Source organism: Macaca fascicularis, chromosome 6 (assembly GCF_037993035.2).
Source record: "Macaca fascicularis isolate 582-1 chromosome 6, T2T-MFA8v1.1".
In the NCBI taxonomy this organism is placed as follows: Eukaryota; Metazoa; Chordata; class Mammalia; order Primates; family Cercopithecidae; genus Macaca; species Macaca fascicularis.
The window spans coordinates 115,338,914-115,359,976 of NC_088380.1; the positions used below are offsets into that span (position 1 = coordinate 115,338,914).

Here is a 21,063-nt window from a genome sequence, read left to right on the forward strand (position 1 = left end):
TGCTGTAGTTTTTTTAAAGGCTTAAAAAAAAATTGTACTGAAGTAATTTTTCTCTTTTCCTGTGTTAGAATGGATGTTACATCTTGTCAAATGCTCTTTCTGCATCTATTGAGATAAATATGTGCACATTTTGTTTGTTAATATGGTTATTTTGATTGATTTTCACATTTCAAATATTACACCAACCTTGCATAAAATCTCCCTAGTCATGACTAAGAATACAATTTTCTTAGTCATGATGTATTATTACTTTTTATATTGTTGGATGTGATTTGCTAAGTTTTTGTTTATAATTTATCACCTATGTCTATGTTTCTTGTAATGTCTTTGTCTCATTTTCATATGAGGATAATGCTGGCTTCAGACTGGTTACCTTCTCACCAGTTTTCTAGGAAGATTTGTGTTGAGTTAGTATTATTTCTTTCTTAAATATTGGTAGAATTCACTTGTGAAACCATCTGGATCTGCTTGTTTTTATGTTTCCTTTTTGGTTAAGTTTTTAAAGTATAAATTCACTTGCTGTAATCAATACGGGGCTATTTTAGCCAGGTATGGTGGCGTGTGTTTGTTGTCCCAATTACTTGGGAGACTGAGAAGGAGAAGGATCGCTTGAGCCCAGGAGTTCGAAGTTACATGCCATTGCACTCCAGACTGGGTGACAAAGTGAGACCTTGTCTCTGGGAAAAAAAAAAAAAAAATGGGGCTACTTAATTTGTTTCTTTTTATTTTAGGTTTGGTAGGTTGTCTTTTCAGGAATTTGTCCATTTCATATAAGTTATAGAATGTATTGATAGTAATTTGTTCATAATAGTCCTTTATTCACCTTTTTATATTTATAGAATGTGTAGTGACATTTCCTTTATTGGTACTTTTTCTCTTGTTTCCTGATCATTGTGACTAGAGGTTTATCAGTTTTATTAATCTTCTCAAAGACCAGCTTTTGGTCTTTTTTCTTCTGTTTTTGTGATTTCTACTTTAACAATTTCTGCTCTGGTCCTTATTTCCTTCCTTCTGCTTGCTTTAGGCTTAGTTTGCACTTTTTCTATTTTTCTCAATGTGGAAGCTGAGGTCATTGATTTGAGAACTATCTTCTTTTCAAATGCAAGCATTTAGCACTCTAAAGTTCCTTAAATACTATTGTTTTTGCAATATCCCCTCAATTTTATATAATATGTTTTCATTTTTATTCCGGCCAAAATGCTTTCTAATTTCCTTTTTGATTATGTTTTTTTGTGTGTGTTTTTCTTTGATTCATAGGTTATTTAGAAGAATGCCGTCTAGTTTCCTAATGTTTTAGCATTTTTCTAGAGTTTTTAAATTTTTTAAAATTTATTTTCATTGTGGTCTGAGAATGTTTTTATGACTTTAAAATTTATGTAATACTTTATTTTGGCCAGTAAATGTCTGTTTTGGTAAATGCTTTATGTGCACTTGATAAGAATGTGTATTCTGCTGTTGTTCTTTAGAGTGATCTACATTGTCAACTTGGTACAGTTGTTTAATAGTATTATTCAAATTCATTATGTTCTTAGTAATTTTTTGGTCTATGTGTTGTATCAGTTATTGATGGAAGGATATTGCAATCTCCAACTATAATTGTGGATTTGTCTATTTCTTCTTGTAATTCTATCAGTTTTTACTTTATGTGTTTTAAAACTATTATTGGTATGTAAGCATTTATGAGTATTCTATTCTTTTGATGACCTGACTACTTTATTATTATGAAATGACTTTTATTATGCCTGGCAATAATATTCTTTGCTCTGTTATTCATCCTGTTTGATATTAATGTAGCCATTCCAGCTTTCTTTTGATTAGTGTTTACATAATATATTTTTCTTTTTCCTTTTTTCCTTTATATTTTATTTTTTACAACAGGGTCTCACTCTGTTGCTCAGGTTGGAGTGCAGTGGTGGTGTGCTTATAGCTTGCTGCACCCTCAAACTCCTGGGCTCAAGTAGTCCTCCTGTCTCAACCAACTGTGTAGCTAGAAATACGAGCATGTGCTGCTATGCTCAGCTAACTATTTATAGAGATGGGGTTTCGCCATGTTCTCTAGGCCAGTCTCAAACTCCTGAGCTCAAGTTACCTTCCTCCCTGGGCCTCCCAAAGTGTTGAGAGTACAGGTGTGAGCCACCATATCTGACCTATCTATATTCTTTTTTCATACTTCAACCAGTTTCCGTCTTTATTTCTGAAATGCATCTCTTGTAAACAGCATATAGTTATCTCTTGCTTTTGTTTCTTGATAATCCCCACCTTTTAATTAGTGGCATTTAGACCAATATTTAAATGTAACTTTTTATCATGTTAAGTTTAATCTGTCATTTTGCAGTTTATTTTCTCTTTGTTCCATGTATTCTGTATTTCACTTTGCCTTTATTCTACCTTCATCTGGATTAATTGAACATTTTTCTGAAGATTCTTATCTCTTTTGCTGATTTGTTAGCTCCAATGTTTTATTTTATTTTGTATGTAATTTACCATAATATATCTTTAAGTGGTATTATGCCACTTTGTACACATGCCATATATATAGTATGGGAATCTTACAGTAGTATAGTTCTGTTTCTCCTTTTCCTGTCTTTGTGCTATTATAGTGATATGTTTTATATATTTTACTTTTGCTTATGTTGCAAACTACACATTACATTTTTTTAAATAGTAAATTATCTTCAATAATAAAATATTTCATATATTTATCCATGTACTTATCTTTTCCAGCATTCTTTATTTATCTATGTCTCTATTTCTATTTGATATCATTTTACTTTTGCCTGAATGGCTTACTTTTAAAATTTCTTGTAATGTAGGTCTGCAAATAATGAATTCTTTATGTATGTCCGAAAAAATATTTATTTCAGTTTCATTTTTAAAATATATTTTTTGGGGGTATAGAATTTTTTTTAAACAGATTTTTACCCCTTCATGTTTTTAAAGATGTTTCTCCAGTGCCTTGTCACAGAGAAATCTGCTATAATCCTTATCTTGGTTGCTCTGAACATTTCATTTTCCTTTGGTAGCTTTTAAGATTTTTCTTTTATCATTGGTTTTAAGCAATTTGATCATGATTTACTTTGTCGTAAGTTTTTTATTGAAGTTTTAATTTATGTTTGTGTTTTTTGAGCTTCTTGTATCTGAGTTTTTAATTTTCATCAAATTTGGAAAACTTTCAGCCATTATTTCTTCACGTATATTTTGTCTCCCCCTTTCTTTTTGCTTTCTTTCAGAGATGCCAGTTATACATCTATTAGGCTGCTTGTAGTTCTCTTACAGACTCGTAATGCTCTGTTAATTTTTTTCCCCATTGCCTTTTTTTTCTGTTTCATATTGGTTAGTTTCTGTGACTATGTCTAAAAGTTTAGTAATCTTTTCTTCTGCAGTGCCTAATTGCCTTTAATCCCATCTGGTGGTGATTTTTTTTTTTTTTTTTTTTTTTTTTTTTTGGTTGTTGTTGTTAACTCAGGCAGTATAGGTTTTGCCTCCTCAAGGATGATTTAGGTCTTTTCTTAAACCTTTTATATATCTACTTAACTTTTTGAACATACTGAATACCACTATAATAACTCTTTTGAAATCCTTGTCACCCAATTCTAACTTCTGTGTCAGTCACTTTCAGTTGATTGATTTGTTCCCTCATTTTGGGTAGATATTTTTGCTTCTTTGAATGCCTGATAACTTTTGATGAGACGCTATACATTGTGAATTTTAAACTTATCAGACTGGGTCTCATTAACACTTTTAATAAAGCTATAAGACTTTTAGTCCAAGGATAAAATGTAGAACATTGTCTTAATTCATGATAGAGAGAATAATAATAACATTTTGTTTGTGAAATGATGGGAGTTTAAAAAGCATATTATTAGGGCTGGACGCAGTGGCTCATGCCTGCAATCCCAGCATTTTGGGAGGCCGAGGCGGGTGAATCACGAGGTCAAGAGATCAAGACCAACTTGGCCAACATGGTGAAACCCCATCTCTACTAAAAAATACAAAAAAAATTAGCTGGGCGTGGTGGTGCACACCTGTAGTCCTAGGTACTTGGGAGGTTGAGGCAGGAGAATCACTTGAGCCTGGGAGGTGGAGGTTGCAGTGAGCTGAGATTGTGACTAGCCTGGCGACAGAGCAAGACTCCGTCTCAAAAAAAGAAAATAAATAATATTTTTAGTGCCTTTTTTGAGCTTGTTTTTCCTCTTGGAATTTATAATGATTCTCTACTGTTTTTCTATATGAAATCTATAATATACTTTTCCGTGTGTTTGTTTTGTTTCATAAATAATCTGAGGATTACAGTTAAGGTGTTTCTGATTTTTCTTCTGCATAAGTTAAATAATTGAAGTTTTTGTATACTTTAGATAATCCTTTTATAGTGTTTGATTTTTCAAGGAATTCCATAAGTTTAGATTTATCACTGTACACACTTAAGTATTTTGTCTTTGTGTTTGATTTGTCTTTTGATCTCATGTGAAATGAGAAAAAATTTTGTATAAAACTTGAAGGAAAATGTTTTATCTATTTTTTTAAGTTGGAATACTATTTGTTTTTCTATTAGAAGACATTAAACTTTTAAGATTTACTTTTTATTCTTTTTTTCTTGTCAAGGGATTTCTGAAAAAATGCTGCAAAGAATATCTGTATTCTGTTTATTACAGTAATTTTCTGTTTATTTAGGGCAGATCATATTGATTTTACTACACTTATTTTACAGTATTCAAAAAAAATAATAATGGTCACTTACAATGTTAGATAGTTTCCCATAGACAAACAGTTTTTAAGTACATGATGGGGAGAATAAAGAAATAGTTGAAACCAAATCTGTCTGATTTCAGTGTCCATGGCCTTTGTTGGTTTTGTTTCTTCCTATGAAGAACATGAACTAAATTAAACTTTGTTGTGATAATGAAAGATCAAAATACATTAACCTAAGTTTTAGAGTCTTAGTGGACTTTATCATCCTTCCTAATTTGTTCTGAGAGTTATATGAGTTTATTTATTCCCAGATATTTTGGGCTCACAATTTCCTGAAATTGTTCATGTTGTAGATAATATACATCATTGTATTAATCTGTTTTTATGCTGCTGATGAAGACTGGGCAGTTTACAAAAGAAAGAGATTTAATGGGCTTACATTTCCACATGACTAGGGAGGCCTCACAATCATAGCAGAAAGCAAGGAGGAGCAAGTCATGTCTTACATGGATGGCAACAGGCAAAGAGAGAGATTGGGCAGGGAAATTCTGCATTATAAAGCCATGAGATCTCATGAGACTTATTCACTGTCATGAGAACAGCATGGGAAAGACCTGCCTCCATGATTCAGTTACCTCCCACTGGCTCCCTCCCACAACATGTGGGAATTCAACGTGAGATTTGGGTGGGGACACAGCCAAACCATATCAATCATCTTCACCTATATATATACATGCAGGTTCTTGTGCAGATGCCATGTAGTACTTTGTTCAAAGTAAAAAAAAAAAAAAAAAATTAAAGAGTAAATATAATGCATGCCAATTTTATAATATGTAAGCAAAACCATATTGTATGGTATTGAATTTAATAATTTCAAATGTGGTTTTTTTTTGAAGTTTTATAGTTTACTTAAAGATATTCTGAAGTATCAGAAAAGATGTTAAAAATAACTACACTCTAATTATATATTCAGATATAGCCTACTTAATTGATTCTGTAGGTCTAGAGTTATGCTAGGGTTTTATGTTTACCAAACCTCAAAATACCGATCATAGTATTTATGAGGCCTTTTCTTACATGAGTAGGAGTCTGAATGCTTCTGCTTTATCACACATCATGTTTAGGGAAAAAAAAGAAAACAGGATAGCTACTCTACATTACACATGCCCATGTCAATCAGTCTAGAGGCACTTGAAAGGAGTTATCTTCACCCTCCTTTATCACACGAGTGGGGAAACAAACTATCTTCCTAATTATCCTTTTTCTCTGATAAATAAAAGAGTGCTAAGGGATTGGTAAACCCTCTGGTAATTTGTAAGCCGTCATTTACCCTAAGCAGACAGAGTGAGAGGATACCTACTGCTAGAACTGTGGGGAGTAGCTGCAAGTCTCATTCAAAAGTAAATTTTTCTGTAATTGGGAAGTAGATTTTCTTAAATTGCCTCTTCATGCATTATGAATAGTTTGTGATATTTTATAGCCAATTAAAATTGATTACATCTGTTGAGTTGTCTCTGTAGAGTACTTTAATTATGAAAACCAGTTTGAAATGAGTCCAGCCTTTAGACAGATGGTTAAATTTATGTTTGAATAAGTCCACATTTTAAAAAATGGATACGACTTTTTAAAAGCTATTTTAGTTAATTTCCTCAATTTGAGTTCACCAAGAATGGCAACTAGCCTTCTTATTCAATATCTGTATATTTTGGTGATATTTAAATATCAAAATCATGTGTGGGTGTTATATGGAGGTCCTTATATTCTGGAACTCAAATTTCTCTCTCAGTTGAACATATGGAAAAATTCATATTGGGCATGGTAGTTGCCAAAGTAGAGTTGAAGCTACAGTGGTTGGTCATGAGTTCTGTTGAAGTGACCTGAAAATGAGAGGTTTCCACTTATTTTTGGATTTAGTGATTAATATATATCAGCAGCTAACTTACGGAATGAATGCTTTTTGCTGCATAAAGTATGAAGTGAAATTTCCTTAATATGATAGGAACTTTACAAGGTAATTAAAAGTAATGGCACTCTTAGCTTTAATGAAATTTGCATTGGGTTAAAGCTGTGCAGAAATTGGAATGACAGTTATAATAATCTCATTAAATGCTGAAGTATATGGGATGGAATATGCTATATGATTCATTTATATTCTTTATATTATTTCCTAAATTTGTCCATATTTTGCTTAGTTTTGTTAAGGAAACAAAGCTAAGTTCTACACATGAAAAAATTAAGAGAAGTTCTATCTTCTATATTTTATAGGCAAGCTTCTTAGCAATACTAGTTCTGGACTTCATTACTAAAAAGATGATATAAATGTCATAAGGTAGTATTGATAATATAAACAGTGTGACCTAAACAGCACATGGTAAAATTATAATCTTTCAATAACTTTTAAAAAATTGATTTGTTTGAATTTCTTTTTTTCAAATAAGAGCTATATCAATTTATGCATTTAAGAACTGTTTGTTGAGTTCTTGCTATATGTTAGTCACTGCTGTCTTAATTTGGGATATTGTAGATAACAATATATACAAAAATCCCAGCCTCCTTGAGGCTTACATTTTAGAGCAGAAGATAGCTGATTCATAAAGAAATAAGTGAAACATAGCATGTAAAATGGTGATAAATAAATACCATGGAGAAAAACGAAACAAGGTAGGGAGATTGAGTATTGAGAAGATGATCGCGTATTCCTCATGGAGAAAGAAACGTTTAAATAAAGAGTGAAGGAAGTCAGGGAATGAACCACGTGATCATCTGTAGCAAAGAGTACTCCAGGTAGAGGGAACAGCCAAACAAAGTCATTGAGATTTTATCATTTCTGGCATATTTGAAGATCAGTGCAGATGCCTTTTTGTCTGTAACTGAGTTGATTGATAAGAGAGGCATGGAGGTATGACATGAGGTCAGAGATGAAGAATGATGGTAGTTGACAGGCAACACATAGATTATGTAGGATCTTGGTAGTTCTTTTAAAACACTGACTTTTACTCAAGTAAGATAGGAAGCCATTGGGGTGTTTTGAGCAGAGGAGTGACGTGAATGAACTTACATTTTAACAGGATAATTGTTGTAACCTTTTTGAGAATAGTCTGAAATGAGAGAGGAAGGACAAAAGTAAGGAGACAGTTACTTCCAGGCTGTTGCAGTAGTTTAGGCAAGGGGTCATGCTGATTTGGACCTGGTTGGTAGCAAAAGAAGTGCTGAGAAGTGCTCAAATTCTGTATAAACAATGAATCCTTGTTATTCATGGTAGTTTGACAAAGTCACTGTGTACATTAAATTAGTTAGTGCTGACTTGTTTCACCTAGGGGACATAAAGATTTGTTTCCTGCAAGCAATGGCAACATTTTCAGCAACTGATCAATACATAACTTTGTTTTATGTATGTTTTCATTTAAAGACACCTTATGTAACATTGAACTCACAACCAGTGGTGCTATAACTCATGGCTAAATGAAACTTATCTAATACAGGTATCTTCTCTTTAAGGGTCATCACAGCCTTTTTGAGTGTAGGACCATTAGACAGACTTCAGCACTAGCGCCATTTCAAACAGTGAAATCACTAACAAAATTCACAAAAATGTGAAAAATGCACCACATAGACTGCAAATTGTTTACAGTTGTAAAAGCTGAAACAGAGCAGAGCCTACTTTTGTTCAACCTCAGCTCAGAACCTGTGCCTTTACTCAAATTTTTTGCTGCTCTGCACATGGCATACCCATAATTGACCTGGAATGCAGTGCATGTATTGTTTTGGGGGTTTTAAAGAAATTTTACCCCGTAGGTAAATTCAGGAATACAACTTTCACAAATAATGAAAATCTACTATCTATTGAAAGTAGAACTGGCTGGACGCGGTGACTCATGCCTGTAATCCCAGCACTTTGGGAGGCTGAGGCAGATAGATCACTTGAGGCCAGGAGTTCAAGACCAACCTGGCCACTGGCCATCATGGTGAAACCCTGTCTGTACTAAAAATACAAAAAATTAACCAGTCCTCGTGTGGCAAACACCTATAGTCCCAGCTACTAGGGAGGCTGAGGCGCCAGAATTGCCTGACCCAGGAGGTGGAGGTTACAGTGAGCCAAGATTGCCCCCACTGCACTCTAGCCTGGGTGACAGAGCAGCAACACCCTGTCGAAAAACAAAAACAAACAAACAAACAAAAAAAGCCTGGAGGATTTGCCATTGAATTGGATGTAGTTTGTGAGAAAAAGAGGAAAAAACTGATTCCAGGATTTTTGGCCTGAGCAACTGAAGAATGGCATTGTTAGTAACTGAGGTGGGAAAAATGTGGGAAGACCGGTTTTTAGAGTTTTATTAGATACTTAAGTGGAGATGTTGAATTAAATCTCTAGTTCAGCAGTTCCAGGGAGAGGTCTGGAGTAGAACTATAAATATGAAATGTTAATTGTCATTTTAAAGCCATGAGATTTTATGACATTACCAGTAGTATGAATGAAGATAAAAAAAGAGAAGAGTCTTAACAAAGACTGAGCCCAACATGAAGTCAGGGAAATAAAGAGTTAAAAATAATACAAAAGACCAATAGGAAAACTAAGTGAATGTGCTATTCTGGAAGACAATATGGGAAGACAGGTTTCAAGGAAGAGCAAGTGATTAACTAGGTTAAATACTGCTAAAACATAAGGTGAGGACTAAGATTTGGAGTTAGCAAAGTGTACATTATTGGTGATTTTGACAAGAGAAATTTCAGTGGAGTGGTACAGGGAAAATCCTAAATGGACTGGGTTTAAGAAAGAAGGAGAGAAAAGAAACTGGAGATAACCAGTATCAGTTCTGCAGTAAAGGGGAGGAGAGAAATATGGAAGTAACTGGAAGAAGTGCAGTAAAGGGAGGTTTTTTTTGTTTGTTTTTCAAGATTGGGAGCTATTACAACTTGTTTGCTGATGAAACTGCACTTCTAGGGAAGGAAACACAGTTGAGGCAGCAGGAATGAAGGAAGAATTGCTGGAGAAATGTCCCTGAGTAGGTGAGAGAGGATACATCTAGTACCCAAATAAATAGATTAGTCTTTACTTTGAACAAGGACAGTTTATTCGTAGTAATAGTTTAGGAGAGATGGAGAGATATGGATTCAGATAAAAAAGTTAGATATGCTGGTGAAAGCTTATGGAAGTTCTCTTCAGAGTAATTTCTAAAAATGGGGTTCACGGACTCCCTCTTCACAGTAATGTGGCTCAGATATCAAAATCATAAGGTACAAACTATTAAGTACACAATGAAAAGTTTTTTTTCCCCAGTCATTATTCATTTTTTTCCTCCAGAGGCAACAGATATTATCTGCTTTTTCTAGAGATATTTTATGCATAACATGTAGCTTTTAAGCCAGTTTATTAAGTGTGTTCATCAACTTATTAGATACGTTTCATATCATAGTACATATTAGGAGTTGGAGGTTAGTGTGTGGTTGTTTATGCTAAGTTAATGATGATCTCTGCACTTCTTGTGGTACAGTTATATCTTAACATGATGACTATTTGGTGAGCCTTCATTTTAATTTTCTTATCAAATATCTTTTAGGAAGAGACTATAACTGTGCATCCCTCATATAACCTAGGACAGCATGGATTGTAGATAAACATTTAAAGGATGAATGCCCTAAATTTTCTGTAAATGTTGTTTTTCCACATACTTGACTAGTCTTCTAAAGTAGAGTTAAATCTTTTTTTTTTTTCATAGTATGGCTTCTTTTTGTATTAATATTACATGCAGTGGAAACATACCTGCTAGGAGACATACAAATTAAAACTAAATTTTCTTTTCTGAACTAGGAAATCAGTGTTTTGATATTTAAAGAACAAATTGTTGAGGCTTCTTATCTGTAGGCTGAATAACACCAGTTCTTTATATATAATGATTATTCTGTTACTTTAAAAGTTTGATCCAGTTTTCACAGCTGTCTTTTAACTATATTTTAACATCATTTCAGTCCTATAGAAATGTTGAAAGAATAGTAAAAAGAATTCCCATATACCGTTCACTCACGTTTCCTGAATGTTCACATTTTACCACATTTGCTTTATACTTTTCTGTCTCTGTATGTGGTACATATATATGTATGTGTATGTGTGTATGTGTAAATATAAAAAGTAAATGTATATTTATTAAGTTGTCATATCTTTTTGGTTGCCTTTATGCTGGAATAGTTAAAAGTCTTTATGGTTCGCAAAACGTTGACATTTTTGAGCGGTATAGGACGGTTATTTTGTGGAGTATTCCTTGATTTGTTTTTCTGCATAATATTTGTTATTTAGTTTTCATAGGAATACCATAGAAATAATGTTCTGTTGTCGGTGCTTTTTTTTTTTTTTTTGAGACGGAGTCTCACGCTGTTGCCCAGGCTGGAGTGCAGTGGCGCGATCTCGGCTCACTGCAAGCTCCGCCTCCCGGGTTCCCGCCATTCTCCTGCCTCAGCCTCCTGAGTAGCTGGGACTACAGGCGCCCGCCACCGCGCCCGGCTAATTTTTTTTTTTTTTTTGTATTTTTAGTAGAGACGGGGTTTCACTGTGGTCTCGATCTCCTGACCTTGTGATCCGCCCGCCTCGGCCTCCCAAAGTGCTGGGATTACAGGCTTGAGCCACCGCGCCCGGCCTGTCGGTGCTTTATATCAGGTTCATGATGTCAGTTCATCCCATTATTGGATATTAATTTGATCATTGGAATAAGGTGGTATATACTTGATTTCTCCACACTAAAGTCACATTTTCATTTTTCCTTGTTAATAAGTATTGTAGGGAAAACATTGACACTGTGTAAATATGGTGTTACTCTTCAGATTTTCACCCACTAGTTTTTCTATCAATGATGCTTGCCTAAATTATTTATTATCATAGCAATTGTGAAATGGTAATTGTCTAATTCCATTATTCCTTTTACATTTATTAATTTGTTTTTAATATATGGAAGGGCTTTTCCCTCTCTCTGGTTTATTTTTTAAATTTATGTATTAATTTAATGTATTAGAATGAACTCACAGATTCAGATTTTTATTCATGTATTATAATTTTCTACTATAATAATTTTATACTATCATGCTCAGATTTGGGCAGTGGGAGCCACTTCAAACTGGCTCCTCTGTCCTTTTGACACATTCCTATCATTCATTGAGTACGTATTTTCTGGCTCATCTTACACTTTTCCTACTTCAGGTTCCATTTCTCTATGAAACCCTAGTTCCTTTTATTGGAGAATTGTATTTGGAAAACAATATCTGGCCGTTGGTGTGCTCGTTGCTAGTGGAGTATCTTGTTCTAGGTCCTGTTAATTGACAGAGACAGGAAATAAGCAACATGTACACACTCATGTACACCTGTGCTTTTTTTCTGTTATCTATTGGTCTATCTAGGGATACACTGAGGGGTTCACATTGATACTTCAAATTCAAATCCAATACCATAGAGTTTATTCCTTCTCTTCCTATTTATATATTTGCAACTGCTTTCTCTGGCAGTGAGAAACCTAGCTTCTGTTATTCACAATATTTTACTTACTTGCTCAAATGCTAGAATACACAGAAAGTAATTTCAATATTGCTAACTCATGCCTCTGAAAAATGAAACTTAAAAATTACAGTTTGGTATTTGTTTAAATCTTTTCTTGTCTTTAGCCTTCTATTTGTAATCATATACTGTTTTCCAAAGTTACTTAGTTTTTTACAAAATTACTTCCCTACTCCTTTTAGTGTGGTTAGTGTTACTGACTGGAAATACAGTTTGGTTCATTTGTTTCTGTTGTATCTCATTTTAATTCTGCCCCCCCCCCCCCATCCTTGTTAATTTTGTTTATTTCTATGTGAAACTTTAGTGATTCTAAAAGTTAACACTGTTCAAAACCATATAGAAAACTCAGTCGTTTTTATTTCCCTTTCTTTCTTGCACAAAACTACGATTATATAATATTCTTTTTCCTTTGCTTCTCCATTGATAATGCATCCTGAAAATGACAACATTCAAGTTGGTAGATAGTTTTTTCATTCTTTTTTTTTTCTGTCGTCAGTCTCTTGCTAGTTTTTTCATTCATTTCAACAACTGCATGCCACTTTAAGATTATTTAAGCCCTTTCCTACATATGGACATATAGCTTAAAATAACCTTATATATGTGTTTTGTATTGTGTGTGTGTTTGTGTGTGTGATTGGAGGAATGAATTCCCAGAAGTGTGATATAAATTCCAAGAAGTGTGATTGCTGGGTTAAAAAGTATATTTACATGTTATTTTGTTAGATATTGCCAAATTTCCTTCTGTAAGGGTTATACCAATTTGTATTTCTACTAGAAATGTATGAATTTTTTTTCTCCACATTCTCACCAACAGAGTTTCTCAATTTGGTAGATGAGAAATAGTATCTTAGTTCCTCCTTCTTTCTTACATTACTGTCACTGCTATAATCTACCACTACAGTTTTTCAGTATTTTCACATGTAGAGCAGACCTTCTTTTTCTGATGGTTGTTTTTAGATCAGTCTTAAGCATGCTGCTGTTTCTTCTCTTCATCCCCACCCCTGCCTCACCCCCCTACACCCACCCCCAAACAACCCACCCAACAGCCTTTGGTCTTCATAAAGGCTTGCTATGGGAGGGGGAGAGATCATTTGTAGAGATTTGGTGTTTACTTTTCTACTCATAGCCAATTTAAAATTTGGACTCTGTCTGCCTGTTATGCTGAGGGTATGAGTTATATTTTTCCTTTTTTTCTTTATTATAGTTTTGGGTAATATGTGGGAGATTCAGAATTATGCTGCTGCCATATCCCAGCTACCCAGAATTCCCTCATTCACAGTATCATAAAATTATGGAATGTAGATTTGGACATGGTACATCATTCACTTTACAGGTTGTTAGAAGACTGTGGGTCAATCGAATGTAGCAGTCACTATATATGCAAGGAAATTATATTACACAGAGTTTGAGAACTTGCTCTTTAAAGGTGTTTTATATTGAATTTTTAAATAAAGTATCACTTTCAGTTCTCTGAACAGTTCAAAACCCATAAAATGTTTAATAAATGTTTCTTGATAAATCACATTTTCTTATGCCAGGAAATTTATTAAAAGTAGCAAAATATGTATATACCTATTTATTATTATTTATTATTATTTTGAGACGGAATCTTACTCTGTCGCCCAGGCTGGAGTGCAGTGGCACGATCTCGGCTCACTGCACGCTCCGCCTCCTGGTTCCAGTGATTGTCCTGCCTCAGCCTCCCGAATAGCTGGGAGTACACACCACCACCCAGCTGATTTTTGTATTTTTAAATAGAGAAAAGGTTTCACCATATTGGCCAGGCTGGTGTTGAACTCCTGACCTCATGATCCTTCCGCCTCTGTCCCCCAAAATGCTGGGATTACAAGTGTGAGCCACCGTGCCTAGCCATACCTATTATTTTTTTTTAATGCTTTATAGGAGCATATAAACACAAAAGTTTTTTTTTCTTTTTTTCTTTCCAAATTCTGTGCTTTATTTAGCCTTTGCTATTAACTGCATTTTGTCAATTTTCTGCCATTTAATCTATATTACAACCCAGTGAATTAGAAAGGGCAGATAATTTAACTCCTATGTTTAAAACTTAGAAACTAAAATTTAGATTAAATGGTTTGCTTGGGGCTGCACAGCTAATCAAAGGAAAAGCTAAGACTAGAATTGACTTTTAACATTGTTCTTGTCAGAACCACACTGAGTAAAAAAGGTAGCTCCTTCATTGTTTCTACATATCGCACTTGAATTTAACTTCCATGTGAAAAAAAACTTGTGTATACATTTGACCCAAGTAACTATAAGTTAAGATGAATTCCTGTGCATTTTCTTCATACTCAGTGTGCCTAGGATAGTGATTGTAGAGTAATAAGTAAAATTGTGAAGTTGAGGAGCATATTAATCTCTTTTCACACTGCTATAAAGACATATACTTACTGGGCAATTTATGAAGAAAAGAGGTTTAATTGGCTCACAGTTCCACATTGCTGGGGAGGCCTCAGGAAACTTACAATCATGGTGAAAGAGGAAGAGACATGACTTCGTGGCGGCAGGTGAAGGACTGAGCAAGAGCAGGGAAAACTGCCTTATAAAACCATCAGCTCTTCTGAGAACTCACTGTCACGAGAACAGCATGGAGGGAAAAAACCCCTTCATGATTCAGTCACCTTCCACCTGGTCCCTCCCTTGACACATGGGAATTACAAGGATTATAATTCCAGATGAGATTTGGGTCGGGACACAGAGCCAAACTATATTAACAAGGAATGTTCTGAAAGAAAGGAAAATTATAAGGTAGTAGAAAGTTTAATTATCCAAATCAAAGCAGGGTGTACTTGTGGACACTTTATTTTTAGAAAATAATCACTTCTTATTTATTATCACAGGCTTTCTACCATAATATTTCACAAATGGCAAACACTTCAGACATTTATAATAAAAAAGGTGACTTTTTAGACTAGCTTAATGAGTAGTCTAGCCTTTCTCTTGTAAATGTCAAACTTACATAATTGAGTTTTGCTAGCTTCATTATATTGTTTATGGCGTGACATGTTGTTTATACATTCTGTTATTACAAAACAATAAATAGATTTGTCAACAAGTGGCAAATGAATTATAATTTAATCTCTTTGTGAATTTTATTATGTGGAGGAGGAAAAATTGGATGTTTTCCTCCTTGTTGATTGACACGTAGAACACTCCATGCCCTGCTCCAATGCCTGTCATCGTTTAAAGAAAAAAAGGAAAAAAGCACACAGAACAAAGATAGGATTCTGTATCTGTTGTATGAAAAATAAGAATTGTTTTATTCTATATACTTCACATAATTTTAAGATCATATGCATTTATTTAAAAGTTAAGAAAGTATATTAGTGATCTGAGATATTTTGAAGTAAACAGAATTGTATTAGGTTATTTTTTGCAACAATTTTGTTAAGTAAAAGGAATTTTAAGGTTTTTATTTGTAACATTGGTTTTTATATGGTATTAACATTTCTGAAATTGACTTATATATCCTATATAGCACCGTAAACATTTATTTTCAAACAAATCAGTAAAAAGTAGCATAGAATCCCTTTCTAAATCATGGTAAGTGAGCATGTTTTTAAAACTCTTTGTTTATACCTTCAAGGGAGGGAGATAAAAGATTGATTGATAATGTGCATGCATAAGTATGCCTTATAACCAAATGTAGAAGTGTATGTGAGCTGTGGAGTACTCCTCCCCAAAATCTGTTAAAACATAACCTGAAATCTGGTTTTAAACCTGAAAGTGGTTTTGAGAATTTATTATTATCATTTTAATACAATGGATTCCGCATTGGATGTTTCCAAAGGCATTAAATATTTTTGTAATTGTTATTAATGACCATTGGTAAGCTGTTGATGATTAAATTTTGGCTCTAATAGCTTCAGGTTGTTTGTCATATACTATATTTAATAAAGATAAAGGCATCTGGGAAATTCTTAACTTTTCTAATGTTATCTTGGAGCATAAAATCTTAGTGAGTTGAGTGTTGTGTATTTAGTGAATCATTTATACCAGCTAGAAAGACAGATGGGTAGTGTGCAGTTTAAATATCTGTGCAAATGGGAGGACAGATGGGTGGTTTAAATGTCTCAATGAAAATGTGTAGAGAGATTGTCTTCTGAAGTTAGACTAAAAAATTTAGGGAATTAGGAATAATAGTTAATATAACAATAAAATTTTTAAATAGGGCAAAATGTGGAATTCAGTGAATTGATTATACCTTTTGAACTGACAGTAAAACGTAACATCTTAGAACACAATACTCAAATACACTTGCATGGTAACTGCCTGTTTTGTTTTCTTATTATGAACATGTGGACTGTAGAAAGTGTCTTTATTACTTGGAATTAACTTACCTGGCTAATTGTACCTGACCTTTTGAACTGTTGTCAGAATTAATTTATTCAATTTCAAGTAGTCAGTGAAACTTAAACTAGCTTAAAAATGGTGAGTAAAAAAAAAAAAACAGACCAAAAACCAAAAACCTTGAAATGGGCCTTAAAAAGGGCAGCTTCTATAGCACGAGTTAGTGAACTTTTACTCTTATTCAGGAATTAATATGACTTAGCTTCTAGCCAAAATATTGGTTCCTATATGGGCAGTTATATACCTTAGATCTTGGGTGTCAGCTTCATATAGAAGCCTCCTCCTAACTTGTGTGGGTGGAGAGGAAAAGGGTGCTCATTTTTAGATGGAAGGCTGTGGGCTGGCCATAGATATGTCAGTTGCATTGACCTTTTTTTTTTTTTTTTTTTTTTTTGATGGAGTCTCATTCTGTTGCCCAGGCTGGAGTGAAGTGGCTTGATCTTGGTTCACTGCACCCTCGGCCTCCTGGGTTAAAGTCATACTCCTGCCTCAGCCTCCCCAATGCCTGGTACCGCAGGCACGCACCACCACACCCAGCTAATTTTTTTGTATTTTTAGTAGAGACGGCGTTTCACTGTGCTGGCCAGGCCGGCCTCGAACTCCTGACCTCAAGTAATCTGCCTGCCTCAGCCTCTGAAAGTGTTGGGATTACATATTAGCCATTGTACCCAGGCAATTGCATTGACTTTTGGGGACTTTTAATGAAATATATTCTGTAAGAAGAATGCTAAGTAGTAATATTCATGAATAAAAATGCTATTATATTATTCTATGAAAAATTATTATAGTAACTGATCATGTGGGAGGATATATTCCTTAGAACATTAAGAATCATTCATGGTTAGTATTACGGAAGTCATTTTATTAATTGCTAAGTTAAAAAGTTGTGCCAAGTGTCATGCAGAGTGAAATAAATCTTTAGGGATTTATTTTAAGTGAGACAAAAAGTTTACTGATTTCTGATAAACATTAAAAAAATTTAAATAGATTTGAATTTTTGAAAAAATCACTGGGCATACCTCATAGTAAGGAGAATAATCATTTTATATTAAAGTTATATAAACACATATATGATTATTTACTAGTTCGTGACATAAAATATATTATCTTGTGGGTGGTAGTCAAAAAGTTTGAAAAACTACTACTTTAGTGATTAAAGTTGTTTTTTTTTTTTCTTTCTGATTTTCTTCAGGTGAGAACTGAATTAATGTACTTGCTTCCCTCCTGCCACTCTAGTTTTAGAACATGTTTCTGGTCAGCAGTGACAGGGGTTAGAGATACTCAGGTGAAAATACTATTTTCTTATTGAGAAGTTCTTTATGTTATAAAGTGAAATAGATTATCTGTGTAACATTTTATTAATAACTTGGACAGTTATTAATATCCCCATGTGCAAGAGCCAGTGAATGGACTATGGGTACAGAATTAAACTCTTTAATATAATTATGTGTTACTCCCTAGAAGTCAGTGATGATTCTAGTGTTTGTGAACACTAGAATGTGTTGATAGTAGAGACATACAAGTCTGCCAGAAGGTTTGTTTCTGTTTATGTGATGTGGATGTAGTTCCTGAGCATCAGAATTGGAGGGATGATGAGAAAGCAAAGGAATTCTATTTCTCATTCTGTTCTTCTTCCTGGGAATGGTCCGAGGTCTGAAATTGTCCCTCTTTGCAAAGGCCTCACCTTTTCTCTGCTCTTTGCTCTGGGGGTACTGAGATTCTTAAATGAGGAATACTCAGGTGGTTGCTGAGCCTACGCAGAACGGCAACAAAAGGGAGGCTGCCGTCAAAAATTCTCAACTTAAGATCTGTTTCTGGGGAGGGGATTTATTTGGAGGACCTCTTTGGAAAGGGCAGAAATTAGTAAATATCTTGAACAGTTTGTTTTCTGAATCTACATTGACAAGAAATATTTGCGTAATTTGCATCAAAAGTTTAAGATCTGCTTAAAATTGTCATTTATTTATATATTCATTCGCTTATATTGGCAATCTGTAAATGTTTTCTAAATGACTAGTGGAGGAACTATAAAATGTTTTAACTTATAACATTATCAGTATCTCTCAGACTTCCTCTACATGAAGTCTAAATTTCTCTGCTTGATTTTCAAGTCATTCAGCACCTAGAAGTGCCCTACCTAAGCAGACCTATTTCTTTAACTTTCTCAAAACTTGCTGTCTTTAGATAAGCTTATCTCTATGTAACTTTGTTCTTTCCATGTAGTCACTCAATATTCCAGTTCACAAGGCTCTATGTCAAGGACTCTGTTTTGCCAAATACTGAATTCCCAGTGTTTAGCACAGTTCCTAGTAGTGTTCAGCTAATAATATTCATTGAGTGAAAGGAAGGAAGGAATGAAGGGAAAAAAGGAAGGTGAGAGGAAGGGACTATCTGTTCTTATCTTTCTTATACTTCTCCAGACATGTCCTATATTTTAAGGTTTGCTTCTCCACAAAGCCTCCTCTGAGTACCCTTGTCTTTGTTGATATCTCAAACATAGACCTAAAAATTTAACATTATTTACAAACTTTCTTGGTTTCTTGGTTTTACAGTTTTATGTGCACTGTTGTTTCAATTTGGTATAAGCTTCTTGAAGATGAAAAGGATCATATATCTGTACTTTTCTGTGTTTTACTTTGACCTTTATTCACCATTTAGTATCCTACATGCCTCCTTCTTGGCAACCTTTGTGTTAAGGATGGACAAATCAACAGTACCTTGCATAAAGCTAAGCACATAGTGTGTGTTCAGTAAAATTTTGTTATTTATAAAATGTGTGAAATAACAAAACAGTAGTAATTCAGTTTTCATGTAGTGAAGATAAAAATTTTTTCTTTTACTAACGTTCTTCAGTTTTTTTTTTTTCAGGGAAGGAAACTGAAAAGGCCAAGGAACGATACGATAAAGCGACAATGAAACTTCATATGTTGCACAATCAGTATGTATTGGCGTTGAAAGGGGCACAGCTCCATCAGAATCAGTATTATGATATCACACTTCCCCTGCTTCTGGACTCCTTACAAAAGATGCAAGAAGAAATGATAAAAGCACTGTAAGATACATTTTCTTTTTATCATAAAATGCCTTCACAAAATGATTTCAACATATTTTCTCTCTAGTTTAGGTGTTGTTTCGTAAGTTTTATTATTGACCCAGTCCAATGGGTATTTCAGACCTTGATTCTTCTTGATTTTCACTTTTGATGTCCCTTCAGTTTGGGCTTATCCCCTAAACCTTCTAGCTGGCTTCCAAAATGGTCCTTCTTTTGTATGTTTTTGTTTTGTTCCCTTAGCTGGAAATTTAAATGAAAAAAAAAAATTATAAGTTGAAAAGTATTTGGAAGTGAATATCTGCCTCCAGAGAGTTGGGTATTTAAATCTTGAACAACTGAAAAGGCTCAAGGAAGAGATTTTTTTGAAGGTTTATTTGTCAGCTTCTTGTTCTTTCTTCTGTATAAGATTAAAATCAACAAATATTTATTGAAGTTTTACATATGCAAAACACATTACCTGATGCTTAGGGATATAGAGATGAGCAGGCCACAGTTCTTGCCTTCCTGATCTAACAATATACTTTAATTAGTAAGTCAAATGCACACATGTTTATCATACACACTGATACAAAATGACAGAAAAAAAAAGTCATCCTTTGGTAGACCCTATCTCCTTGCTTAGTTGTTTTAGTGCCTTCCAAATGACTAAATTCAATTTTCTTTCACTGAAAATTGCGTAGGGTAATTCTTCAATGTTAGAGTTGCTGTGAACTATGTGTAGGGTTGAAGAATGGTGTAGTAATGAAAGAGAGTTAGAAAAGAAGTAAATGGTTGGTTATCTCTCAGGTGGAGATAAAGTTCACAAATAAGTAGTGAAGTATGAGAAAAGGAACTTGGGCCAATTTAATGCAGGTTCTTGCATTGTAGTTACTTTATCTGTAATTACATAAATTAGCACATAAGCTCTTAGGTTTAGCATATTTTGAAATGTAAATTGATGTGAAAAATTATTATGAGCATTTTTCAGGTTATGGTGCAAGAGGAAGCCTGTATATTACATCAATTAACCCATTTATGCCAGAGGTTGCAAATTTTTTTGTGTGAACATTTTTTGTGTGTGAAAAATCAGACCTTAGCAATAACCTTGAGCAGTAGGATATAAATAACTCCCATAAGCTTAGCATTCCAACAATGGAACACTAGTCATAAATGGGTTAATAAATGCCAAAGTAACTGTTAAAGGTAAAATGATAACTTTTAAAACAAAACATTTCGTTTATACACTACATTGCACTTTGCAAAGCAGTTTCATGTGCATTTGCTCACTTGTTCCTTACAGTATCCTGTAGAGTGAGGAAGTACAGGTTATATCCAGGGTTTATCTTTGACAGACAAGTGAGAATGGACCCAGAATCACAAAGCTAAGAGGTGGCAGATATGGAACTTGAAGCTTGAAGTCTGACTAACCCTGCACTCTCTG

At 34.0% G+C, this 21,063-nt stretch overlaps 1 protein-coding gene across 16 annotated transcripts in view; it reads left to right on the forward strand.

The window, feature by feature from the left end:
• Positions 1-21,063, forward strand: part of FER (FER tyrosine kinase) — a 439,449-nt gene that overhangs the window by 94,574 nt on the left and 323,812 nt on the right. For all 16 annotated transcript variants that reach the window (XR_012413997.1, XM_015451752.3, XM_073994008.1 and 13 more), the window contains one exon: positions 19,460-19,643. Coding sequence is in view for 15 of the 16 variants with exons in the window: in XM_015451752.3 (XP_015307238.1) it covers positions 19,460-19,643 (184 nt within the window). In the remaining variant the exon portion in view is untranslated. The remainder of the gene's footprint in view (positions 1-19,459; positions 19,644-21,063) is intronic.